The sequence below is a fragment of the Scophthalmus maximus genome, chromosome 6 (genome assembly GCF_022379125.1).
Source record: "Scophthalmus maximus strain ysfricsl-2021 chromosome 6, ASM2237912v1, whole genome shotgun sequence".
Lineage (NCBI taxonomy): Eukaryota > Metazoa > Chordata > Actinopteri > Pleuronectiformes > Scophthalmidae > Scophthalmus > Scophthalmus maximus.
In genome coordinates, this window is record NC_061520.1 from 2,576,555 (window position 1) to 2,603,782 (window position 27,228).

General features: G+C 45.0%; 3 protein-coding genes across 5 annotated transcripts in view; all 3 read right to left on the minus strand.

The window, feature by feature from the left end:
• LOC118308749 (NACHT, LRR and PYD domains-containing protein 12-like) overlaps positions 1 to 27,228 on the minus strand; it is a 988,189-nt gene that overhangs the window by 415,426 nt on the left and 545,535 nt on the right. The window lies entirely within an intron of this gene.
• LOC118308772 (nuclear factor 7, brain-like) lies at positions 11,704 to 13,868 on the minus strand. The gene has a single exon (XM_047332448.1). It carries the CDS (start codon positions 13,678 to 13,680, stop codon positions 12,283 to 12,285), a length of 1,398 nt encoding a protein of 465 aa, XP_047188404.1. The 5' UTR covers positions 13,681 to 13,868; the 3' UTR covers positions 11,704 to 12,282.
• The window catches only part of mtss1 (MTSS I-BAR domain containing 1), a 43,803-nt gene continuing 37,036 nt past the window's right edge, over positions 20,462 to 27,228 (minus strand). The window contains exons 11-14 of one of the 2 annotated variants that reach the window (XM_035630133.2): positions 26,454 to 26,591; positions 25,479 to 25,629; positions 25,137 to 25,163; positions 20,462 to 24,138 (exon numbers count right to left, since the gene is read on the minus strand). In XM_035630133.2, the coding sequence (XP_035486026.2) occupies positions 22,943 to 24,138; positions 25,137 to 25,163; positions 25,479 to 25,629; positions 26,454 to 26,591 (1,512 nt within the window). In that variant the 3' untranslated portion in view covers positions 20,462 to 22,942. The remainder of the gene's footprint in view (positions 24,139 to 25,136; positions 25,164 to 25,478; positions 25,630 to 26,453; positions 26,592 to 27,228) is intronic. The other variant, XM_035630134.2, reaches the window with a different exon arrangement.

The window sequence follows — 27,228 nt, forward strand, 5'->3', positions numbered from 1 at the left end:
GTATTGTAATGGATTGTAGCCTCAGAATGTTGCTGTAACAAGTAATGCTGCGTCAGCAATCAGCGTCTTCCATCAGAGCCACATGGCCAGTGCACCAGTAAAGGTCCAAAGACCTCGACCCTGAGCTAGCGTCAGAACAGGACACTGGGTCAGGTTGACTGATTAAAATAAAAAAAGCCTTGGACACTTGAATCAAAACATTTGTTTGTTCATCCGACGGTATTGTGAATTAAGGACTTTGAGGCAGTGCAGTCATCGAGGTCGAGCGCTTTCGTGGAGAGTTGAAATTGACCTTTGGGTGAACACAGAGACTAAAATGATTCTAACATTGACTGGAGGCTTAAACTCAAATCCTGACATCATCTGCTGGAGATGGAAGGAATGAAAGTTTTGTGATGCAAGAGTCTGCAATATGTGGATCTCTCTCCAAACCTCGAACTATCACCTCGAATTTGAGTCTTGACTCTTTTCCCCCGACCGCAACCTGAAAATGAGTTTGAAAACAGACGTAGTGCTGCCAGAACGTCCCATTGCTGTCGGTCGCGTGGAGGAGAGCTCGAAAACCATCTGACACCATCAGGGACTTAAAAACCCCACAGCTCTTCACCTGGCATCATCTGTCACCAGGGGAAAGTGTCCAAACCACAGGCAGTTGGTGTCTTAAATAATCCAAAGACCACAAAAATACTGCAGAGACTCTTAGTTAAGTGAAATACTCCTCCAGGGACCGCTTTTAGCTAAATGATGTGTTTGCTAAGATCCCTCCACGCTGTGTGATTATGTGCTAACCAGACAAAAGTTGTCTGTTGTGAAACAACACATGGTGAAATCTCTGTAAAACTCATGCACCTTTCAGACACAAGCAACTTTACAGGGTGATTCCAGAGGCTTCATTTTCCAGAGTACGTCTATTTGGATATATATATGTATATATAGTCTATGATACCTATGTACCTGCTTACCTACATACCTGCCTACCTGTCTACCTATCTATGTACCTACCTACCTGCCTACCTACCTTCATACCTGCCTGCCTACCTAACTGCCTACCTATGTACCTACCTACATACTTAACTACCTACTTACCTGCCTGCCTGCCTACGTACCTACCTACCTACCTACCTACCTACCTGCCTACCTAAGTACCTACCTGCCTGCCTGACTACCTACCTACCTACCTACTTGCCTACCTTCCTACCTGCCCGCCTACCTACGTGCCTACCTACCTACATATCTACCTATGTACCTCCCTACCTGCCTACCTGCCTACCTACCTGCCTGCCTGCCTACCTACCTACCTACCTACCTACCTACCTACCTGCCTGCCTGCCTGCCTACCTAAGTACCTACCTGCCTGCCTGACTGCCTACGTACCTACCTGCCTGCCTACCTACCTACCTACCTACTTGCCTACCTACCTACCTGCCCGCCTACCTACGTGCCTACCTACCTACATATCTACCTATGTACCTCCCTACCTGCCTACCTACCTGCCTGCCTGCCTACCTGCCTACCTACCTGCCTGCCTGCCTACCTACCTACCTACCTGCCTACGTACCTGCACAAAAGTCACATTTCCCACTGGGCTGATTGATAAATAAATAAACTACAAGATCTTCTTTAGCGCTCCACAAATTATTCCTTGGGTGGATGTGGAAAATGAACCCCATACAATGTGGACAGGGTTAAAATCGGGTCCAACTTTCCTGAAGACATAAATAAATGGAAAATAAGTCGGAATGGGTCTTTCTGTTGTACAACTTTAAAAGAGACATTAAATGATGCAGGACACTGACACTGAAGTGTGGAGAACTCCTGCTGTGTGTCTGAGGCTTCACAGGCAGATTCCGTGACAAGTCATTCCTTGGTGTCACTTCTTGAATTAATGTGAGGCTGCAGTTACCACATGTCCGACCTCCGACCTGGCAGTGAGGACGACGCCCCCCCCTCTACTGTGCGGACGAATTAAACGTTAAACTCGTCTTTTGGAAAAACCTGAGAGCGAATATTAGGTTTTGAGAATTGCTGGTCTGTTTTCCACGGAATCTGTCTCCTGTCTTCTCTCTGGTCGGTAAATCTTTTCTGTTTTGCGGAAGCAGAAGCGGAGTCCGACTCACCTCTGCTCCACTTTCAGCCTCGTTGAAACATGAACTTGACCCTTTCCCTCCTCCACTGAACCTTCAACATGCTAAAAGTGAAACCTCATGTGACTCCTCGCGCGCTTAAACTTGACCCGTTGACTTCTTCCCTGATCTCATCTCAGAAGTTGACCTCTCACCCGGTGCCCGTGAGCTTCCTCTTGAACCTCTCCTTACTTTGTTCTCTTAAATTGACTGGTTTTACTTTTTTACTGCGAGCTCCTTCCTGCTCCAGACGGAGACAACAGATTGAGACTCTGTATTATATACTGTCATATTTTCAGCTGGTACAGTAATGCCAGAAATGTTCCCGCTAGTCCACCTTGGATTTACTTGAAATTAGTTCTTGCTCAAGTTTGGCAAGTTATGTGAAATATCTACTAACTTTTGCTCAAATTTTCTAAGCTTCGTCTTCATCTCCAAGCGTAAGAGAGTGTTTTTAACGATTTAAAGTTTTTAAAACAACTGAGCTGATTTTATTTCCAATGGCGTCCAGTGTTTCAATCGTGTCTGTTTTATATGTCATAATCTGTTACCTAAGGTGGCGTCACCCTGCATGTGTGCTGTATATACCCAAAGCAGGCAACGCTCTAACCTTTTCATATCGTAATAATGCCATTTCATTATGACATAATCACACTCATTTACGCCACTGGTTAAAGCTACAGTGTGTAATATGTAGAAGAACTTATTCACAGAAATTTCATATATTGTCCATAACTATGTGTTCATATATGAGTTAAATATAGTTCCATGAGGTGGAAGGGGTTAGGGTTATGATTTCCATGATAACGTCGCATTGGCAATCGAATTTTCAGACGATGCCGCAAACCGGAAATGAAGTCAGCGGTGCGCCGCCACAAAGTGTCCCCTGTCAGGTGCCTGGTTGGTTGCGGTTTGCAAAAATTACAAAAATTACACTCTGGGGCTTAAATATACAGTAAATAAGCTGTAGATCGTGTCTCTTATCTTATTGGAGTAATCACATTTGAATGCCTTATGTGACATCACGTTCTGACATCATGATGACATCATTCCTACCGTATCATCATCATTTATTCTTAGACCTGTATAAGGGTCAGGTCGTGTCAATGCTCCTATATGATGCGGAGAGACCTCGAAAAAAAGCCTCTTTGAGCGATGCCATTTTTTCTGACGTCTCTTTGACTCTTCTTCATGACGTCACTCATCATGTGACATCATGTGACCGGGAGTCATTTTTCTGATCACTATAAGTTTCTCATCGTCCCCTGCGACTTCCAGACACACGCAGCTTTCTGCTTTCTGCAATAGAATAAAGGATGAATTAAAAAAGGAAATAAAATGAAATGAAACGTCTCCACGATTGGATTTGCGCGCTGTGTAGTGGAGACGCCCCGGTTCCCCCTCGGGAGCGACTTAGTCGAGTCTCGCGAGTTAAAAATAAAATTGTTCCCGTCACACGATGTCGATGTCAGAGAGCAAACACACCTCAGGTTACTCAGAGGAGGTCACCTGGGACACACACACACACACACACACACACGGTCAGTTCAGGTCAGGATCATGTTTAAAGAACCACGGAGCAGACAGACACACAGAGGTCGTACACACCGAGACCACCACGACGACGACGACAACAACAACAACAACAACGACGGATAAAGGCCGGCGTCAGTTCTCTGCCATCACTACGTCACTGAGGGGTTTTAAAAACATGTCCGGGGGGAAAAAGACAGAAGTTTATGCAAATGCATTGGTCTAATACATACCGACGTTTCAGACAAAGAAACCAACTGAACTTCACTGCAGGAGACGAAGAACTTGTGTTTACTGTTAAAGCTTCAAATTCCTCACTGCAAAAACAGCCCTGCTAGGAATAAGTCAAATACTCCAAGCAGTTTCTTGATTTGAATGGGGTAGGCACAGTTTGCTCGGCTAGAATTCTTAAAACTAGCCACTTTTTACGAGTTTGAAGGACTTTTTTGTGTCTTAAAACGAGAAACAAATCCTCTTATACTTTCTACAAAATCCTTTTTTTGCAGTGCTGGAGTTGGGGGACGGGCGGCACGGTGGCGTAGTGGTTAGCACCCTCTCCTCACAGCAAGAAGGTTCTGGGTTCTCTCCGGGTTCTCCGTCTTCCTCCCACAGTCCCGAGACATGCAGAATGGGGTCAGGTTCATTGAGACTCTACATTGACCGTAGGTGTGAATGTGAGAGTGAATGGTTGTTTGTCTCTGCATGTGGCCCTGTGATAGGCTGGAGACCTGTCCAGGGTGAACCCCGCCTCTCGCCCAATGTCAGCTGGGATTGGCTCCAGCCCCCCCGTGACCTTTAAATGGATAAAGCGGTAGACGATGGATGAATGGACGCCCCCCTTCTCACTCGTGGCCCTTTTAACACTATATTTATCTCCAAGTACCTGCAACAGCAAATTCATTTTGTAGGCAACACAAGGGGCTACTTGCACGACCACGTCCGGGTTCTACTTCGTTCCTGCACAACTGTGTTCCTGTGTAGCCGATCGGTAGCGAAGTGTCTGCCGCTGCAGAACCTTCGTGTGAGAAGGAGAAAGCTTGAACACTTCAGTGAACGCCGTTCAAATTTGAATGAGGCCGAACGAAGTGGGACTCGGCGGCGCTTCGAGTTCTTCCTCATCTGTCTCTTTTTGGGGAAAATGTCCCGTGTTAGGACGTTTTCCTCGTAGCGCGTTGCCACTGAATCGTGTTTTTATTCAGGAGTTTTGAGGATAAGTTTTTCATTTGGTCACGGATGTGTTGATACTGAAACATGTCAGGTAAGAATATTCACAGACGACATCCTGCCAAACTGTGTGACCCGTGAAATAGCTCCAGTGACGATCCACTGTAAAGTAAATATTACTGACAGATTTGCACTTTCAAAGCCTGCCAGCAAACACCCGACCACCTACAGGCAAATGCACCAAATACCTCTGAAAGGAAAAATATGTTCCCTCTGCACGTAAATCCACAGAAGGTATTTGCTGTTGCAATAAATCATAAACTCGACTTCTAGGAAACTGGAGCACTGGGCGTCCGTGGGGCTACTGACATACATTCATACATACATTCATACACACATTCATACACACATTCATACACATTCATACAGGCGCTGCCACTTGTACATGTGCAAACTACAACAACAGGAGAATTGAGATGCATAAAGGTAAAAAGTTTGATCATGTTTATGATTATTTATGATAATTATTATGTTCATATATACATATAAGAAGTGGTTGTGGCTTTAAACTCATTAATTGACATGAGATTATAGTGTTAAACTGCCAAGAACATCTAGATTAGAACCACATAGTGTGCGTGTGTGGGTGTGTGTAGGTATGTGTGTGTGCGTGTAGGTGTGTGTGCGTGAGTGTGTGTGCGTGAGTGTGTGTGTGTGTGTGTGTGTGTGTGTGTGTGTGTGTGTCCTTGTAAAGTTACACCACAAACAGAAATACCTCTGCTGTGTTCTCAGCAGCTCACTGACACATGCTGGTCGGTCACATGTTCGTGTTCAGACACTTTCACTCACTTTCACACACACGCACACACACACACACGCACAAACGCACACACACACACACACACACACACACACACACACACACACACACGGGGGGGGGGGGGTTACGCACACAACTTTTTTCTCATACTCGTGTTTACCATTTTCATTTAAGTTTTCCATTGTGATTATGTGAAGTTAAAAAAAAAACAACTATGTAGAAGTTTTCTTCTCGTCCGGCGTCACACGGGCCGGAGACGGAGCGACGCGTTAAAGGTTATGTTTCTAGGAAAAACTGTGTGTGACAGTAGGCTGCACCCTGAACCCTAACCCCCCCCCTCCTCTCACACACACACACACACACACACACACACACACACACACACACTCACACACACACACACACACACACACACACTTATGCACACACACACAGACACACCTTCACACCTACGCGCACACACACACACACACACACACACACCCTGGAGCTATGTGATATCATGGAATGGTGTATGCAAAGCGTTTTTTAATTTTGACCCTTTTCACGTGCGTGTGTCATTTAACGCTCATGTAGCATTAGCAGTTAGCAGGTCGAGAAAAATACATAAAGATAACCTGCAGAAATGATTGCATGTAATCATTGACGCGATATCGTTATACGGCTCCTGGTGACAGCAGGCGGGCGGCGGCAGGTCTTTCTGTTACTTTCCTCCGTTTATTTGACTGAGCGGTGCAGAAAAAGAACGAAAAATACGATCATTTACTCTCGACGCCTTTAATTTACGCTCTAATTTGCGAGAGTGTGGAGCACGTGACGATGACAGATGGACGCACACACACACACTCACACACACACACACTCGTAACACATCGCCTCCCTTCACAGTTCTACTTGCAGGCGGAACTCGATAAGCTATTTTTTTTCTTAAAGGCAAAATGAACACACACACACACACACGCTTGTGAATGAAAGACTTTCTGTGTCCTTCCTTCTCTCTCTCTCTCTCGCTCAGATGAATGTATTCCTGGCCGGGCGCCAGAAACTTCTCAGTGGCGGGAAAACACACACACACACACACACACACACTACAAAAAGTGACGCGCTTCAAAAGAAAACTGTAAATGGAACGAGCAGCGAATCTATTTAAGAAACGCGATGTCAGACGACACCGAACGGACCAACAGCTCATGAACGCCACGGCAACAATGACATCACGACAATGACATCACGACAATGACATCACGACAATGACATCACGACAATGACATCGCCCCCGGCCCACGAAGCCCGACGCCGGGGAGGAAGCAAAGTTCGGAGTTGTAGCATCATTGTTTTTAAAGATAATATTGTTTTGAGATGAAATGAGATTTCGCCGCTCAAAGATATAAAAATAAAATCATCAGCGTCGGGGTCGAGGATGAACACAACAACAATTTTTGGCAAAAATCAACAAAACTGATGTAACAGTGTGAAGCTGTTGTTGGCTCAGAGTCAATGCAACAACATCAAGTCAAAAACATTGCAGCCTGCAAAAAAAATTAAATGCCCAAGTGTGTCATTTTTTGCAGCGTGTGACCACCCACACACACACACACACACACACACTGTCGCCCAGCTGCTGTGTTTCCCTGCTGCACGCTCGGCTCCTCCCTCCTCGGCTCCCGATTGGCTGCCGAGCCTTGGCGGGCTTTTGGCTCTCCTCGTGACGACTGTACCGCTGCGGCCACACACTGGAACAAAAGTTCAGCTGGGTGGTCGCCCTGGCGACAGCACACATGCCTCCCCCCCCCCCCCACCGAACACAACCGGCTCTGTAAACAGGGGTCGCCACGAGGCTCCAGGCCAAGGACAGGGAAACGTGAAGCAGGAAGGAGGGCAAGAGAAACGAGCGCAGGCGGACGGATTCTGTTTGAGTCGGTTTGAGTTTAATCACAACAGAGTGTAAAAATCAAGTACGTGAAAAATGTGAGGATGTGAAAAGGAGGGGGAGGGGTCATGTTTAGAATTATCACCTGAATCTGCAGCGACAGTTTGTGTTCGGTGCGTGTGGATTGTTAATCGTGGTTTTGTTTCCGGAGCAGAACTGGAAAACAATTATTATTTTTTTTTATTGAAATTTAAAAAATAATTCACGAATCGTCACAATTTGCCAATCAGGCAGGGACGTGATGCCTTGTATATTTTGTCCGTCGTGAGAGAAAATATTTTGACTGCCTGTACGTGACTTTTGCGGGAGCTGACGGGATATGTCGCCTCCTGAAGACTCTCTTTTTAAAAATATATATATATATTAATTTTTTTTATAAAAGAACAACAAAAATCCAGATAGAGTAGAGTAACAACAAGTATTAGCTGTTGCTTGTGTTAAATAATTTTAATCTGTAATCTATAAACACTTAACTCAATATAGATCAATGCTATTCATCGTTCTATCCATAAAAAACGGATTATCATCTATAAAGTTATCACGTTAGAGTAGCGTCTTCCCGACCGGCACGCCAAGAAACGGCGCTTTCGTACTCTTGCGAGTTTAGAACTTAAATTCGTTGGTTAACGCAAACCTGCGCATTACACAAGTCACAACCGAACTCAATCTGCTACGACCACTAGTTTCAGGAAACACTGTGTACACGGCGTAACGCCAGTACATTCACTGACTTTAACTCTTCTGTGTTACGGTCAAACATTGTGTTAGCATTTTTCTTCGCCGGCCCATATTCACCTGTGGCGGATGAGTCGAGCTGCAGGCGGGTTTTCACCCCCAACCATTGACGAATGTTACATTTGCTCAACTGAACTAGGAAGCATACACCCTGAAACACAACTTCCTGTCAGGGAACATTAAACCCACAGCCACGGCGATGCTAAGCTAACGCTACGTGGGTTGATTTTAACCGTTCCATTTTTTTTTTAAATTGGCAGGAAATTACAAACACAGATAAAACTAATAAGTGTAGGCTATTCTTTAAAAATGATTAACAAGACTTCATTTGCAGCCATGCTAGCAGCTAACGTGAGGCTAACGCTAACACCAGCACGCTAGACGTCGATCACGTTAGCATTCTGACGCGATCGCGAAGAAAGGTTCAACTTTCTTCTGAGCCCTAACAGCTGTAGTTGGTTCGGTGTTAGCATGTTAGCATGTTAGCAATGTCTACATGCTGATGTTTAGCAGATATGATTTCTTTTGCCCAATCGATCCGATTAGCTTCATCATTGAGCACTTGACACGAAGCACAGGACCGAGGGTTGAGCTTTGTGCCACCTGACATATGGTTTGTGTAACTGCAGCGTCACGACGCGAGCCGCTCATTTCGGAAGTAGGTCAGTGGAGGCGTCTTGTACGTGTTTCACATATTTCAGGTGTATTAATACCTTGACCCACATCATCAGATATCACTGTGTGCTGCTCCTATCGAATATCACACACCGCTCGATGTTCTCAGGCGGAGAAGTCGTTCATTCACATGACATGAGTTTGAACTAGGAAGACAAACTGCAACAGGTGGGTAGTATATAAAAGTCACTGTTGAGGAATTACACGAAAAATGCTGAAATTCTGATGAATTTCCGACACCATATCTGTCCACTGGGCTCCGACTGCAGATTCAAATGTTAACGGTGCCTCAAGAAAATAACAACTCGTCAGCTCTGAGTAGTAAGGAGCATTTCCCGCGTTCAGAATCTCTTTTCTCTTTCCGGCGTGTCCTCATCCCACCCGTCTCCGGAGTCTTATCTTACTGCTTGAGTAACTGTGGAAGCTGCGGAGGCCCGGTGACACATTTCTTTCTAATGGGAACCGGAGACCTCCATTGTTTTGCAGTCGGTCAATCAGGTTTTGCCGCTGGTTTTCATTTCCAGTCAGCAGCTGGACAGGACGAGCGGACGGCACATATTTGTTCACTGCGTTGTCCGGACAGGAGAGAAAGACAGAGAGAAGAAAAACGCCGGCGTCAGATCAGAGCGAGCAAACAGAGCGAGGTGGAACTTGGCAGAAGCACTGGAACAGAATGACGTGTGTTTACTGGACGGATCACCGGATCAGAGAGGCGGCGGCTCCACACCGACCCACTGACGACCTCTAGTGGCGAGATGAGATTAAACTGGTCCCACACCTCTTCTTCTTCTTCTTCTCTTCTTCTCTTCTTCTTCTTCTTCTTCTTCTTCTTCTTCTTCTTCTCTTCTTCTCTTCTTCTTCTTCTTCTTCTCTTCTTCTTCTTCTTCTTCTTCTTCTTCTTCTTCTTCTTCTTCTTCTCTTCTTCTTCTTCTTCTCCTCTTCTTCTTCTTCTTCTTCTCTTCTTCTCTTCTTCTTCTTCTTCTTCTCTTCTTCTTCTTCTTCTTCTCGTCTATTTTTTATTCTAGTCGTGTTTTTCATTCACTTCACTTTCATCGCCCCAGTTCGTCACTGATCAGCTGTAGAAGCACGGCAACAGTTGTAAACAGTGTTTGTTGAACAGTAATAACTGTGATGGCTCTCATGAGGACATATTCCAGATGAGCTTTTATATAAAAGGCTCAATAAACTGTAGTTGATGACAAATTTCCCCCAAACCGGCAAGTGTTTACTTCTAAAAGTTGTCCAATGAGTCATTGATAAGCTCTGATGATTCAACTTACATGCGTCCTACAATAGTAAGTGTTTTACAAAATCCGTGTGTGTGTGTGTGTGTGTGAGTCTGTCGTGTGTCAGAGTGTGTTTTGTGTTTGCAGAGCGCCATGCGTCACGTGGCGCCATGGCAACACGATGTCAGATGACACACAAAGTGATCCGCACTCTCCCGGGTCGACTGAGCCAGACGACAGGTTTGGCGGGAAGTGTGTGAATGTGTGTGTGTGTGTGTGTGTGTGTGTGTGTGTGTGTGTGTGTGTGTGTGTGTTTGTGTGTGTGTGTGTGTACCTTGCACCTGTTGAAGTCACATTGGACATTAAGGCCGCTCCTTTCAAGGTCAAAGTGCTGTTGGAGGGTTGTGACTTCAGGGTTCAGGTTCAGGGTGAAGAAAAGAGTGTCAATGTCCTTAAAGACAGAACTACATGTAAGTGTGTGTGTGTCTGTGTGTGTGTGTACATGTATACACCAGTGGTATGATCTCATCATCAAGGAAACCAGATGAACTCTGAACTTGTCTGACTCGTCAAGTTCCTCATGTTCAACGAGAAAAATAAATAAATGTCCAAAATGTCAAAATGTCAAAATGTTATAATCTTCCCCGTCGGCCGCCTGAACCTCGCGTCTTTGAATTGACTCAAAGTGAGACCTCGCAGAAAAGAACTGAGAGAATTGTGCAATAAGCAGAAAAACATACGAGTGAAATGGAAACGGCAGCATGTTCACCTGGATGGAAACAACGTCACCACGTGGGAAGAGGTTCCAAAGCAAACGTGTCTTGAACTTGAACGCACCGTCTCTGAGATACAGACGAGCTCTGGTTGGAGGCCGTGTTCTCGGACCAGGGTCGGATTAGAGATCGCAACGTGATTGGTTGCACACTCTTCTTCTTCTTCGTCTTTAATGGCGGCTGGCGACCAGCGTAACGGGCGCATCGTCGGGAGCCCCTGCTCCGCAGTTTGCCCTTTGTCCTCCGACAGCGGCAGATGTGAAAGAGTGGCGAAAGAAGAGCGGTAGATGTAGTGACTGTTTGTTTCTAAAAACCAATATTTTGCATAGTGATAATGATGAGTTGAAAATAAGTGTGATTTTTTGCGCCGTCGCCCGCCATCTTTGGAATTCCAGGAGACGGGGCGACACGCATGCGCCGACATTCCCATCTTGTTCTCGTGTCCTCGACCGCTGACATTCCTCAGACAGAATGTTCCGGCGAAAATGAAGTTCGACTGGAAAGTTGAATTTTTTCGCCGCCAACTGCATAGCGAGGACTTGTTATTTCTGGTACATTAACACGAACGAGTTGTTGCGGTCGTCGTCAATTATAGAGAGAGGTGGGGTGTGGTTCCCAACTATGGAACGAGGATCAGAACATCATGTCCTCGTCTTTAACGGAGCGAACATCAGTTACGTGACGTCGTGCAGCACATTGAAAATGAAACACAGGGCGACACCGATGCACACGGTCAAGTTTAATGAAGCGATATCTGATGATGGAAAATAAATATTTGTACAAACTCAGAGAGACACGTGTCTCCGAAAAAAGAACCGGGTTCACTTAAAGGCAGCAATAGACAAGTAATGATAGAAAAAATGACACCGTCCTGTAATTCTTTCTGTCGCCACCGGGGGAAAAACTACGACTCGATTTACGGCGCAAAACGCGACAATACCACATGGAACCACTAGGGGCCCGGAAGTTTTCTGTTGCCTCTTTAAAAAATCATCGCAATGTCTTTTTTCTATCAACTCTAACGAAAATAACATAACGTATTAAAATAAGAATGATATTAAACATGTTTTTGTTCCAGAGTCACCAAAGATAAATGTAAAGTTTCTTTTATAGAGAGGATCGGAGAACTTTTTCTCCTAACGTAAAAAAAAACCCCCAAAACATTTAACATAAGAAAAGATAAAATGACTTCTTTTACAGACTGGATCATCGATAGAGTTGAGAGTCCAAAATTTCTCCCAGGATCAATAAAGCCATATATCTATCATCCATCCATCCATCCAAGCTACTTCGACGAGGACATTTATTCATCGTCAGAGTCAGAGTCATCGTCGTCGTCCCACTTTAAAATCCTAACTGGAAATTCGTCGCTGTTGCTGACGTAAGGGAACAGCTTCTCCGCGAACGTGTGCGTGAAGGTGTGTACGTGCGCGTCGGCGTCGAGGTCGTAGAACGACAGGTTCCCTCCGTCCCAGTCCAGATGAACTCCGACCCGCCGGAGCTTCGCCTTCGCCGTGAGAACCACCGCCGGCGCCGACGGGGAGCAGGCCTTGTACTGGCCATTGGATAATCCCAATCTCCATATTCCGGAGTGGATGTGTCCTTTCCTCTGGACAGACTCGGCGGCGACACCCAGGAACCAGGAGGCACTGTCCCCGACCTCCACCTCCCAGCTGCGAGTCCCCGAGTCGAAGCCCTCGGAGCCCAGGACCGAGCGGTGGTAGTCGATCCGCTCCGGGTTCTCGGGAAGCTTCTGCCGCTCCCCGTGTGTCACGCCGGTCAGGTCCTCGGACACGGCGAGCTCCGGATTGGCGGTGTTCGGGTCCAGGATCACCGGGGCGTAGGAGACCACCTCCCTCATCGCGTTCCAGATGTTGAAGGTCAGGTTGCCCAGGTGCTTGGCCACGTCGATCAGAGCTCCGGAGAGCGGCTGCGGGTCGTCGGGCAGCGGGCGCCGCCGGAGCCTCTCCTCTGCAGCCGGGTAGTTCAGAAGGAAGGAGACGTCCTCGGCTCTCAGCTCCTCCTCTGCGGCTCTGACGGCGTGAGACAGAGCTGCGATCTCTCTGCCCAGAGCCTCCGTCTTCTCCTTCATCGTCCGACTCTTCAGCTCCTCTTCCTCCCTCAGAGCACCGATCCTGGCCTCCTCCTCCTCTCGCAGGAACCGGTGGAGCTTCTCGAACTGCCTCTTCATCTCCCCCTCCGTGCGCCGGGCCTGCACCTCGACGTGTTCTGCCGTCTGCTCGCAGTTTGCTCTGACTCGTTGACAGAGCGTCAGTTTCCCCTGCAGCGGCGTCAGGTGTCTCTGGAGCTCGTCTCGGCGGTTCTGCGCGACCTCGTCGACGGGTCGGAACCCGTGGTCCTTGTGTGTTTCGGAATGCAGACAGACGACGCACACGGGCTGCTGGTGGTCCAGGCAGAAGAGTTTGAGCTTCTCGCCGTGCAGACCGCAGACGGACTCGGACCTCTTGCTGTCTCGCTCCAGCAAGAAGGACTCGCACAGGTTCTTCAAGGCCAAGTTGCGAGGCGGATCGCTCAGCAAAGTCTTTTCCTTACAGACGGGACACTCGTGCGAGGGCTTGCCCCTCCACCACGTCTGCACACAGTCTCTGCAGAAGCTGTGGCTGCACGTCAGGATGACGGGCTCGTTGAAAATGTCCTGGCAGACGGGACAGGTGAGATTCTCCTCAGCTCGGAAAGACATCGTCTGTCGGAGCGAAGCTGCGAAAAATCCCCCGTCCAAAACAGTCCCGTGAGCCCTCCAGAGGGTTGATCCGCCTTTCACTGCTCTGTCTGCGCAGCTGCCGTCTCTGGATTAAGGATGAGTTTAGTGTCTTTAAGTCTCCTCCCAGGGGAAGAGGTTGACCTCTGCCACAACATCTCTCCGATAAATGCTTTTACAACCATCCAGTAAACACGCAGCCGTGGCCTCACCTCCCACCCGCGCTATGCGGAACTTGAAACAAGCGCACCCTTCATGCACGAAGGGTGTTTGTTATGCTCAGATTATCGTCTCTGTTGGTTCAAGTGGAGACAGACAGAGAGATGGAAGTCAAGACGGTGACGATCGTGAATCAATCAATCAGACGTTATTCATAACGCTCCTTTCAAACTAATGAAAATGGAATTGGGACCAAAAAACATCAATAACTTAAAAGACAAAAGTAAAAGGAGGGTAGTTATGACCATAAAAGATATACAATATAAACATTTGATTTTTTTTTAAAAGCCCCAAAAAGTCTGAATAATATAATAATAATAATAATAATAATAATAAAATGTCTATGAAAGAAATAATAATAATAATCAACACTAAAATGTTTGTAAAACAAAATATATTTTTAAGAAAAAGTTCATATAAAAACATGAAATTATGAAACACCACATAAAACCCACTCAATAGGCGAGTTTTTTGATTTGAGTTTGAGAATATGAACGTGTTCAGCTCCTCTCATACCCTGGACAGATGTGGAATGCCAACATACACGTTATCAAGCGCTCGTCATCTTTAAAACGTTGAAAGGAATTTGTCGGCACATGTAATTCATGATGTCTAATTATTTCTTGACGTGTATGTCTATTCTTGTTTTCCCCCACATTGTTTTTCATGTATATTGTTGTTGTTGTTTCTTATGTTTGTATTATGTTTGTCCACTCATCCGTTTGTCTTTTTGTTCATTTCATGCACTTCTTGTCATTTGTCATCACTTTTTGTTGTATTTCCCTTTAATTATGTCTTAAAGCTTAGTTTGAATTTTTTATGTCATCCTTTGTTTTTCTTCTTAAGCTGAGAGGGAAGGTCACTTGTACGTATACGCCTGTGGCTTCTTGACCTTTCCTGACACATTATTATATTTTCATCATCTGGATTTTATGCAGTAATGTGTGCAAATAAATAAATAAATAAATAAATAAAACACCAAAAAAACCCCTGAGGATCTGAGGGGTCTTTGTCATAGACCAGAACTAATTCTGGTAAGTAGTCTGCTGCAAGTCCACATTGGGCCTTATTAAATAATTTAAAAATCAATAATAAAACTAACTGCTTTACTGCGAAACGATTGTCCTCCTTCAGTCGTGAGCTCGACTACAAACAGTGAAGGGACAAGAAAGGTTTGGAGACCGCTGGTTTAATCTTTAACTCTGTGTTGCATTTCATAAGTAAATGTTTAATTGCCCGTTATGTAGAGACATCAACTGACGCTGTAAAAATAAAAGTCGTGGAGTATTAAAGTAGCGACTGTACAGTCGAGGGCTGTAATGAAGTAATGCTGCGTTCACTCCAGACGCAGAGCAAAATTTGCGACGCGGATTAACGTGAAATTCGCGCCTCACCCGCTGGAGCTGAAGGATTTGAAGACGAGCGAAATATCCGCCGCGATGCGACGTCGCAAAAAGGCCAATCGCCGTCAAAGAAACTCCCGGCGCCTCGACAGACAACGGGCGGGTGTATTCCTGTGTTTTGTTGCTCGCGCGAGTAACGCAGCTAGCGCAAAGACGCTAACTCTGCGTCAGTCGCTTGAGTTGAAATAGTTGAACTCGGGCAAAGTATTCACTTGACGCGTGGACGCGACAGCCAGTTAGCGTCGAGATCAGCAGGAAGTGAACGAGGAAGTTGGACTAACTAGCTAGCTAGCTAACTAGCTAGCTAGCTAGTTAGCCCCAGTTGGCACAACCGCTTTGTGTGGCTTTGCCATCGGCATTCCTTTCTGACTTTTTTCAGCAGATTACATGAGTCAGTGCGAAGACGCGAATGGCGCAAAGACGCCAAGTTCACGCCAGTCGCTCTGTTAACAGGAAGTCATTTCGAGCAGAACCGGACTCCGTTGTGGATGGAAGACATGGGCCTCGATCGGAGAGGGTGAGGCCAAAAGAGCAGGGGCGCCCCCAGAGATTTTTCACAGGGGTGGCCGGACGGGGCCCCTGACAATCTCAGAAACCAAAAGAAAATTATTTTCGCACGCAGATTACATGAGTCAGCGCGAAGACGCGAATGGCGCAAAGACGCCACGTTCACGCCAGTCGCTCGGGGTGAAATATTCGTGTGACGCGAAGAACCGATTCTTCGTTCACTTTCGCCGACAAAACTCCTCTGAACAAACACAAAGAGACAGACACACACGGGCATGAAAGGTTCCAGCGGCCCAACATCCTTTACCCGCGTGCAGAGCAACACCACCATTTGCGTTGCGTCCGGCGTGAACGCACCACAAAGGGTTGAAAGGGGATTGAACAGCCCCAGTGAAAACACTTCAGATCTGAAATGCACAGAGGCCCGATCGCTTTTTATTGACTTCAATGTTTCTGCGGCAAAAAAAACTCATAAAAAGCTTTGAGGTCATTTCCCTCTGACTGGAACAGTGTCGTTCACTGTGTTACAGCCGCAAGCGCTTCTGGGAAATTCTTTCTTTCCTTCTTCTGTCTCTTAGTCTGTGTCGTTAAAGAATGTCAGACTCAGTACATCGAGCGAGCCAGAGCAGTGAAGGAGGGTTTTTTGGGTTCACGGGGCAAAGTCACAAAGTGCTTCATAAAAAAATAAAAAATAAAGGTTAAATAAAATCATAAAAGAAGAAATAAAACCAATAAAATATACTTTACAGAAAAACAATAAAACAAAGGTGTTCAAACAGGAGAGACCACATGAGACGAGACGGAGGCTGGAAGACGGAACGATCAATAAAAAATGAAATAGATCGTTGTAAAGGTTAAAAAATAATTCTCAGCCCTAATTATGTGTTTACGTAAAAAATATATATGTATATATATATAGCTATAGACATTGGCTGAAAGATCAGAAGTCCAGCTGTGGTTTCCATCTCTTGTTTTTCAACTATTATATTATTTGATAATTTGTTATTTTTGCTCTGAAAATCTCGGGGTGGCACACCAAAAACCAAAAGCCAAAAGTATATGCAGGTGTGCATATATATATATATATATATATATATATATATATATATATATATATATATATAATTTTGTGTTGGAAATGCCCATAATGAAAGGGACAAGAATGTCGGGGGGTAAAAATATAAAAAAATAAATAAAAAAAAGATAATAAAAAGAAAGAAAACAATGAGTTGTGTTTAAGAGAATAAAAATAAAGAGCTGTGACAGTTTCCGAGCAGCTGTAAGTGAAGTAACCCCCCCCCCCCCCCCCCAGTGGGGCAGAGTGGAACTGCAGCTGGTGCAACATATGCAACAAACCTGACACATATACACACACACACACACATACAGATTTATGCAGAGTCACTGTGAGTCATTGAGCAGCTGCAACACACACACACACACACACACAGAAAGTGGTAGAAAATGATGAGAGAGAGAGAGATTATGGCGTCCAGTATCTGGGTCAGCCTGACTCACTGCTGTGACGGGATCAGTGTGTATGGAACAATGACTAGATGTGTGTGTGTGTGTGTGTGTGTGTGTGTGTGTCTGTGTGTGTGTGTGTGTGTGTGCGTGTTCCTCGCCTCCCACCTGTCGTCTCTGAGCCTCTTGTGACTCTAATAACCACAAGCAGCAGGTGAGACAGAGAAAGAACAGACGATGAAAGAAAAGAAGAAGAAAAAGAAGAAGCTCCATTTACAAAAAGTAAAAGTCTGCGTCAGTGTTGTTGTTGAGGAAGAGAGAGAGAGAGATGAGTCACTCCCTATGTCTCTCGCCCGCTGCGGTTGATATTGAATCTGTTCAAATTTGACCTCAATCCTGGAAAAACTTGCCACAGTTCAAATCCCATCTGCTTGTTTCTTATTTTATAACTTATGCTATTTGTTGCTCTTATTATTCGTACAGACGTTTATTGAATTATTTTTCCACCAGGACAAGAAAAAAAAATTGAAGATGAAAAGTTGGGCTTAAAGAATATGAAGCTCATGGGAAAAAAACGAGGTGAAAGGATTTTTTTTCTTTTATAATATGTATTTTCTTTTCTTTTTCTTTTCATGGTGGAAATGTTTTTTTCTTTTCTTTTATTGGCTGCGGCTAAGAAATATGTTAAATGAATATTGTATAATGATATATGACAATATAAAAAAACCCTAAAGGAAAAATAAATATCTGATCACTTTCATGTGCAGCAAAGAAAAAGGATTAAACTTTCACAGTTAAGAAGCTGGAACCAGCAAATATATCTCTATATATATATGTGTGTATATATATGTGTATATACATTTTTTTTTTTACAGAAAACAACAATTATCTTAATAGTTGTGGGTGAATTTGACCACTTCGTCGCAGCTGTAGTTTATATTTTGTAATAGTTGTAGTTGTTGATGAAACTATGCATTTTGTGAGCTGCGTCTTAAAGAGACAGTGTGTCATTCTTTAAAATGATCTGGTGCCATTTGTGATTCATCGTCTCCGCGGCAGCGTGTGATGCTCCGATGAGGAAATGACCGAGATGATGCTGAAGTGCAACGTATGATAACATGGGGAAGAAATTAAAACTGTGTGTGTGTGTGTGTGTGTGTGTGTCCCACCCTGGGTAACCACTGGGGATGTTCACCCGCAGAGTGAGTCAGCAGCTTCTCAGTATGATCTCAGGATGAGAGAGTTGAGCTTCTTTTGGAAAGTGACGGTCGTGGTTGAGTTTAATTATTATTATTATTATTATTAATAGTAGTAATAACTATTATTATTATTAATTTGCAAGTAAAGATGGGGCTCATTTCAACTACTCTATGAACACTTCTGGATAACTTAATGTCTACATAATGATTCATAAGTTCATCATCTGTGATACTGATCGTCAGATTGTGTCGTTTCAATAAAGTCGCCACGTCGATGAAAATGTAAAAAAATGACAACATTTGCCTCTGAAATGTAGAAGAGTCTCACAACAAAGCAGCGATACTAACGTGCAGTACAGGTCGAATTATTGTATTTACGTTATTTGAGTGGTTCACCATATGAAATTTAAAGGTTTTGACACGTTGCTGCAACCAAGGGGCCAAAAAACAACAAAACAAACAACAACAAAAAGGAAAATCTGATTTGTCAACCTTTGTTCAGTCATATTCATACTCTTCTACTTCTCCTACTTCAGATTGAATTATTTACGTTCGTGAAAACTGATGCTAACGTTAATGAAGATAATTGCAGTTACTGAGGAGAGTCAGTTTGTCGTTGTTGTCCAGAATGACACTGGTGAAAACTCAAGTCGCTCAACTTGTTGTTGTCGACTGATATGAACAATAATCAAAAATCACTGAAATTTGATCAGAACATTTAAGATCAGATCTTAATCAAAGTCGGGAGCAGGAAGTAACGAACGTGTCAAATTCCACTCGTCACTCTGTCATTTGACAGAAAAAAATTACTGTGGGAGCTTTTCTTTTTTCTCTGAATTAAAAAACTAAAAAATATGAGTTTTTGCACTGTAAAAAATAACACAAAAGAAAATACATTTGGAGATGTCATGAGGTTTTTAAGTTAAAATAATGTGAACTTTTTTAATAGAAACTTTACAGTTTGTCAGATTAATTGATGTTATAATGATGTTATATATGTTATGTTTATTGTAAAAATATGGCATACAATATATTGTAATATTGGCCTAAAAAATCTCAACTAAATTCCATCAAAATTGTAATAAAACCTGATAATGTAATAAACTTCTTCACCAATAATGTGATAACTCATTACATCAGTGGGAAGTTATTACATTATTGTGTTTATCTTATTACTTTTTGCAGAAGCCAAAATGTAAAAATTTACATATATCTTAAAAACCAGGCTAATTTTGAAGAAGCATGACACCAATAATGTTTTGAAAGTACATTGTTTTTGTAAATGTATTATTCTCAAAATAACCAGAGCTTTAATTTTGTTTGATACAATAATGATTCTCTGTCATTTTAAAGCCCCAGTGTGTCATTTAAAAAAAATATTCTGGCGGCACCTGGTGGTAAAGTTGCAAACCGCAACCAACCGAGTGACCGACAGGGGACACTTTATGGCGGCGCACCGCCGATTCTGTTTCCGGTTTCCGGCAGCGTCTGAAAATTCAACGCTACATATTCTGGAACCGTTTAATTCAACAACCGTATTCAACACGACGTAGAAACATGGAGACTCACACGAAGGGCGGGTCCACCTCATGGAACTATATTTAACTCTTTCACAGTTGATTATACATATATGAACACATAGTTATGGACAATATATTCTATTTCTGTGAATAAGTTCTTCTAAGTATTACACACTGTAGCTTTAAGTTTACGGATACTCGATTACAGTAGAGATTTTTGGCTTATTGTTTTCATTTTCTCCTCGCATTTGAACAGTTAAAGTTGTAAAATGAAAATATTTAAAATTCCAGCAGCAGGTGTCAACTGTAACTGTAATTCCACAATATTTAAGACCATCTTTTCCATTTCCCCTGAAAAGGTCAAAGAAAGAACGTGATCCCAGTGAACACCGAACACAGAACAGTTCCAGCTGCAGAGCGACAGGAGACACAAGAAAGGGCGACGCTGGAATCCATGAATCAGTCATTATTATTATTATTATTATTATTATTATTGATCCCACAGTGAACGTGAAAAGATGAAGAACAAAACGTCTCTACATTCTGTCGGTTCGGCGTCGTCCGTTGTGTCACGCATCCAATCAGCTTCCAGATCCTCGTCAGAAGAGTTCTCCGGGGTTCCCTCCTTTAAAGCTTTTCTACAAAAACAAAATAACGACCTGATCACGTCGTCGGATCAATAAATCAACAAAAATACAATCAGGATATGTTTACATACATTTTATATATATATATAGATTTAGGTCTCCCCCAGGAATTGAAGCATGAATATACACACACACACACACACACCTGCGAGGGTTCAATCAATCAATCAATCAATCAATCAAATGATTATCAGAAGCTCTCGTAACTGAGCAGAAGGCAAATTTTCTGTCTCATCGACAAAAATAAAGACTTAAAAATACAAAATACACAGAAAAGAATTCTCTGAAAAAAACTAAAGGGGGACCAGCCGACCAGGGACCGGGGACTGCATTTCCCAGCATGCAGCTGGGTCCGGGCCAAGGCAGCCCCCCGAGCAGGGCCGCAGCCAGAATCTTCTGAGGTCACGAGCCGGAAATTTGATGAGCCTGTGAGTTTTTTATTTACTCATATATAATAAATTATAGCATCAGGTATGTTTATTTTATTACAAAAAAAAACATTACGCCTAATTTTAAGATGTTTGGTCCCAAAAAATGTCAGAAAATCTGAAAAAAGTCTAAACAAACCGACATGTGCAAACAGTCGACTGACGAGAAATGAATTAGCGACAGTTTTTAATGTGCATTTTTTGTAAGAGCAAAACAAAACAAAAAAAAGTTAAATCTTCGTCAGTGATTGTAGACTGAACTGTCAGATAAATCAGGACAGTCGGAGATGGAGTCGTCAGGTTTTAAAAAAATAAATTATATCTGATATTTCATAAACCAAAATTGAAAAAAAAATTGTTTCCATATCAATCAATTTCGCTGCAGCTCTCATCGAACTCCTCTTCGTGTCGTTTAACCACCAGATGATCCAAAACATCTGGGCCTCCATCCTTAGATGTCGCAGCTACGGCCCTGCTCCCCCTCACCACCCTGCATTGCTCACGCTCTGCAACTTTTAGACGCAACGCGTCTCCGTCGTGAAGTTGATCAACGGTTTACTAGTTGATCCAATTCCTTCACTGGTCTCTTTTAGACGTCATGTTCTGAGAGGAGACAGAAAAATTACAAGTCAACAAATTTGACTCAATAACTCAATATTTCGCCGACTTGATTTTGGAACAGGGTCCTGAATAGAACCAGCTACCGGAGCCCGAAACCAAACTCTTTGGGTAAATAGGGTTTCTCCTTTATATATTTATCTTTTATCCACTCAGGGCGAAACAGTATCTTTGTCATATTATGTCTTGATAACCAACAATATTATTTTTCTCAATGTCAGCATCTCGCGGGTCAAACTTTCGTCATCGCACCGTTTTTTATTTAATCTGCTGAATGTTTTTCTTCTGTGGAAGCAGATTGTGTTCCATCTCTCAACGTGGAGCCCGTAACCGTTGACAACCTCGACTCCGTGCCGTCACACCAGCGGCCGTGCCCTCGTCTTTTATTCGATCTGTAGCGTCGCCTCTAACAGTTGCAGACAGATCCCTCCCCTTCCTCCTCGTGTTAAACCAGATGATTATTTACACAGTAAACCAGACGATTTTCCGACAGTAACAATTCTTTTTAATCCTTTTTCCACAAAACAGTGGCACCATGTTGTCGTCCCAGGAGGAAGAAACTGCAGCTCACTCAACGGTGAGGAAATCAATCCCCAAAACTATTTTCCAGTTGGGGTCAAAGACAATAGAGAGAGAGTGAGTGTGACCTCTGACATGGTAAAACCTCCACCCTCCTCCTCCTCAGAGCTTGTTTTCTTTTTCTGTAACATATTTACATCTACCGAGATGATGACTGATGTATTTATTCCAGATTCGGGAGCGTCGGGGTTTTGACCGAAAACCTCCGAACGTCGTGGTTCAACCACGCGAAGCGGCGGAGGCGACCGGACTGATTACTAAAACCCCATCCCTCCTGGGGACTTTGGAGAGGACCTGCGACACTAATGGGACGATCACCTGACCAGGAAGTGAGCGGAGCACTAACTCAAAACTTTCGGCTCTATACTGGTGAGACTCGGGGTCAAAACAATAACTTTATGCACAATTCAAAATGCGAACATGAGAAGAAACAAAAAGAAGAAAAAAAGCCAGCGACACGTGTCAAAAAATCTTTTAAAAACAGGAAAATCTAAACGGAACTAGAAGGAAGCAGGGACTAAAAATAAAAAACACCAGACACACACGCAGGGAGTACCAGAGATGAATCAGCATGTGTGTGTGTGTGTGTAACGTCCACGTTGTTTCTCTGCGTCTGTGACGGAACCCGTTAAACTGTAGAACCCGTCTCGTCGCTCAGCCTCATTTGTGATTGGTTGGGGGCGGCAGGAGGGGGGCGGAGCGGTCGTCGGTGAGGGTCCGTTTGAGCGTGACTCCTCTGATGAGGCTCAACATGTTTCCTCCTCCTCCTCCTCCTCCTCCTCCTCCTCCTCCTCCTCCGTCCTGGGGCAGCGGCTCCGGGTTCTGATGCTGGCTGGAGGGTGGAGGAGCCTGGGCCTGCTGCTGAGTGCTGTGGCCCAGACGGGAGGCCTCTCCCTGGGCAGCAGGGGGTGGGAGCTGGGCCTGGTGCTGCTGCTGCTGCTGTTGCTGATACTGATCATGTTGCTGTTGCAGTTGCTGCTGATACTGATCTTGTTGCTGTTGCAGTTGCTGCTGATACTGATCTTGTTGCTGTTGCAGTTGCTGTTGAAGTTGCAGTTGCTGCTGCTGCTGCTGCTGCTGATAATGATCATGTTGCTGTTGCTGTTGCAGTTGCTGCTGCTGCTGATACTGATCATGTTGCTGTTGCAGTTGCTGGGGTTGCTGGAGCACAGACAGGTGATGTTGAAACGGTTGCTGATAATATTGCTGCTTCTGCTGCTGCTGCTGCTGCTGAATGTTGAGTTGATGGTTGTGCGGATGTGGCTGCTGCTGGTACTGTCTCTGTTGATGCTGCCTGGCAATGCTGCTCTCTGCTGGCAGGGAAGGTACAGTTGGCACAGGCACCGGGATGGGCATCTGACCTGGGACCAGCTGGTAGTAAGGGGAGGCGGAGGAGGAGGAGGTGGGGGGTAAGGCGCTGAGGCTCTGCGTGGACGTGCAGAATTTACTGTGAACTAACCCGCCCGCTCCAATGGCAGCGGGCGCTGCGAAGACGTGATCGTCGCCGTTTCCGGCGAGGGCCTTGACAGGGACCTGCGGGGTGCAGATGGGGATGGGCACCCCGCCGCTGATCGTGCCCCTGCGATACGCCGGCTTGGACGACGGCTTGCGCCTGATGGTCGCCGTGTGGGACGCCAGCTGGCGGACGGAGCCGCCGATCGGATCGTGGTCGGCCAGCAGGCTGACGGTGGAGGCGGGCCGCTTGGACTGGGCGAACTTCCGGTACTGCAGGCCGAGGTCCGAGTTCCTCGGGATGGTCGAGGACCGGTCGAAATCCGACTGGCTGCCGCCGTGGGACAGGTGGTGAAGGGAGATGGAGTCGACGTCGCCGTGGAGAGAGATGGACTCGTAGTCGACTGGGGACAAAAAGACGTGAGTCGTTAAGGTCAAAAATATTTTCAGGATCATCTTGATGACATTTGATGACGGACTGTTTCCCCTCCTCTGACGGACGACGGCAGCAGCAGGAACATGTAATCACATCAGTAACTCATCGTCTGTGCAACACGCAACTCAATTACTCTCGAGCCACATTCACATATACGACATAATGTCCTGCGTAATCAAATTTGAAAAATCAAGACACGAGCGTCACTCTGAGGGAAATGATGCAAAACTGTACGACGCCACGGAAAAAGATCAAACGGTTTTGCGAGGACACGCGAGGATGTGATGACATTCCAGTGGTTGAACTTTGACCTTACACTTGGCTCGACGCAGCGTTCTCTAACCTCAACCCTCAAACAGTTAAACGGGCAGTACGTGAATTTGGAAGAAGCTTGTTTCTCTCTTTGTTGTTGTTGTTGTTGTTGTTGTTGTGATTTACTGCTCTGGGCTGGGTCGCGAACCCGCGACCTCCGGTATGAGAGACCGACTCACTGACCAGGCAGCCAAAACCTCAGAATTGCGTCGCCGCCCGCCACTTAATGTGTCTACGAGTGATGTTTACAAACTGCACTCGCAGTGTTCTTTGGTCCGCACCTTTTATTTGTTGTGCCGATTATTTTCTCGATTAATAGATTAGTTGTTTGGTCCATAAAATGGTGAAAAATGTCGATCGTGTTTCCCAAAACCACCAAGATGATGTTTTGTTTTGTCCACACACCAAAGATATTCAGTTTACTGTCACAGAGGAGCAAAGAAATAAGAAATTGTTCACATTTAAGAAGCGGAAATCAGAGAATTATGACTTTTTTAAAAAAACGGATTAATCGATTATCAAAATAGTTGCCGATTGTCCAGATGGGCACCGTGTCGGATGCAGGTGTGAGGACATGCGATGAGGGACAACAGTCGCTGGGAGATTCCTCAGGACAGATGAAAAGAGACAAGACAAAACAGTCCAGAGACCTACCATAGAGGGGAGGGTCTCTCTTTACGGCTGGAAGAGAAGGAAGGAAGGAAGTTTAACGGAGGGAGAAAAAAAACACACGACAGAGAACCAGAGAGGAACTTAGAGACGTGCAGAGGAAACTAGTTCATCACAGGCAGGTCAACAAAACAAATAAACAGGAAGTGTAAATAAGACAGCGGAGGTTCGGACGGTCGACCAGGTCACCGAGGGTCATGAGCAGGTTTTCATTTTCAATCATGCAACAAATCAAATCTCATTTTGCTGAAGGTGAAGCTGCTTCTGTAGAGTATGTGTGTGTGTGTGTGTGTGTGTGTGTGTGTGTGTGTGTGTGTGTGTACTTACTGTGTGAGTGTATGGTGTCCTCGGAGCAGGACGGGGTAGTGGTCTGGGTGCTGTAGCCGCTGGAGCAGTGCAGAGAATCCCTGCTGCTCCTCTGGGCGTCCGAATTCAACGCACCCAGAGTCAACGCCAGCTGATCCCGAGCTGAGCAAGGCTGGGGGAACAAGAGTTGTTGTTTTTAAAACATTTTTTACTTTACTATAAAAAGATAGAAAAATAATTTTATCTACGATTTTTCCAACTATGATGGATCCTTCCACAGAAAATAACAAAGAGGAGAGAGAAAAGGAAACAAGGCCGGGAGAGAAGGAGAGAGGAGGGATGAAGGAGAGAAGGAACAAAAAGAGCAAGAAAGAAAACGTGAGGAAACAAAGAAATGTGACAAGGAGAGGAAACAAGGAAATGAAGAGGGAAACAGAGATTTGGGAAAAGGGTTGAAAACAAGGAGAGGAGACAAGAGGACACAAGGAAAGGTGACAAGGAGAGGAAACAAGGACAAGGAGAGGATATGAGGAGAGAAAATGGAGATCGTGGAAAGGGAGTGAAAACAAGGAGAGGTGACAAGGAGAGGACACAAGGAAAAAGGGAGATAAGGACAAGGAGAGGAAATGAGGAGGACAGAGATCGGGGAAAGGAGTGAAAACAAGGAACGGTGACAAAGGAGAGGAAACAACGAAGAAGCAGGTGGGGAGGAAACAAGGAGAGAGGACGAGCTCAGAGGAAAAAAAGGCGATTGTGCATGACGAGTGTAACACAAAAAAAGAGGAGAGGAAAGGAGACAAGAGGACGTCAGAGGAGATCTGAGCAGGGTTGTTCTCTTCCTCCAGTCTCCTGCTGCCCTCTAGTGGCTGATGTGGATGTCTAATCAGCTGAATGAACTCCACCTGCAGTGTGAGTGTGTGTGTGTGTGTGTGTGTGTGTGAGTGAGTGAGTGAGTGAGTGTGTGAGTGAGTGAGTGTGTGAGTGTGTGTGTTTTACCTTCCCAGACGTAGACATGGCTCGCGCCCTCTCTCCGTGGTGTGCGTAGGCGTTGTGCGGCGGGGCCAACAGGCCGTTCTCCGGCCCCCTGCCTCCTCCCCCCGCGGCCGTCGTCTGACTGCTGAAGCCGACCGAGTCCTGCGGTGAACCATCCCGTCAGTCAGTGGATCGACACGTACTCAGTCGGTACAGTACAGTCAAAAACATTAGTGCCAGTACCCCGGAAATACAAAGAGTCTGAACCCATAAACCTTCAGTGTTCACTGGAGCAGGTGAAGGAAAATGAACTCTTCACTCTAATGCACATAACACAAACTTCTGTCATCACACTGACACCAACATCCACACCAACGTGAAAAGGAGCATTCCACCAGATTGACACGACACACAGGGCGTTTCCGTGGTAACAGGAAGCAGGACAGTGGGACGACGGCTGGTTCGGGGTTTGCAGGGAACGACGAGGTGAACACAAAACATTCAGTGGGGAGACTCAGCACACTGATAGCCAATATTTTCCCCCCCAGATTTTTTTTGAGCGTAAACACTAGGGCTGCAACCAACGATGGTTTTCACTATCGATCAGTTGTTTGGTCCATAAAATGGTGAAAAATGTCGATCGTGTTTCCCAAAAAACTGAAAGGAGTGGATGCTGATTCAGGGAGACGGAAACCGTGGATGTCTCCAGCAGAAGTATTTATTATAAGAGCTCAATATATATCAAGGAGATTTCTGGTTCGTTTACACAGATCAACAGGGTGGTCTGTGTATGGCGCCC

Excerpts from the sequence above, each read along its gene's own strand:
- LOC118308772 (XM_047332448.1), bottom strand. The coding sequence starts at position 13,680 with ATGTCTTTCCGAGCTGAGGAGAATCTCACCTGTCCCGTCTGCCAGGAC.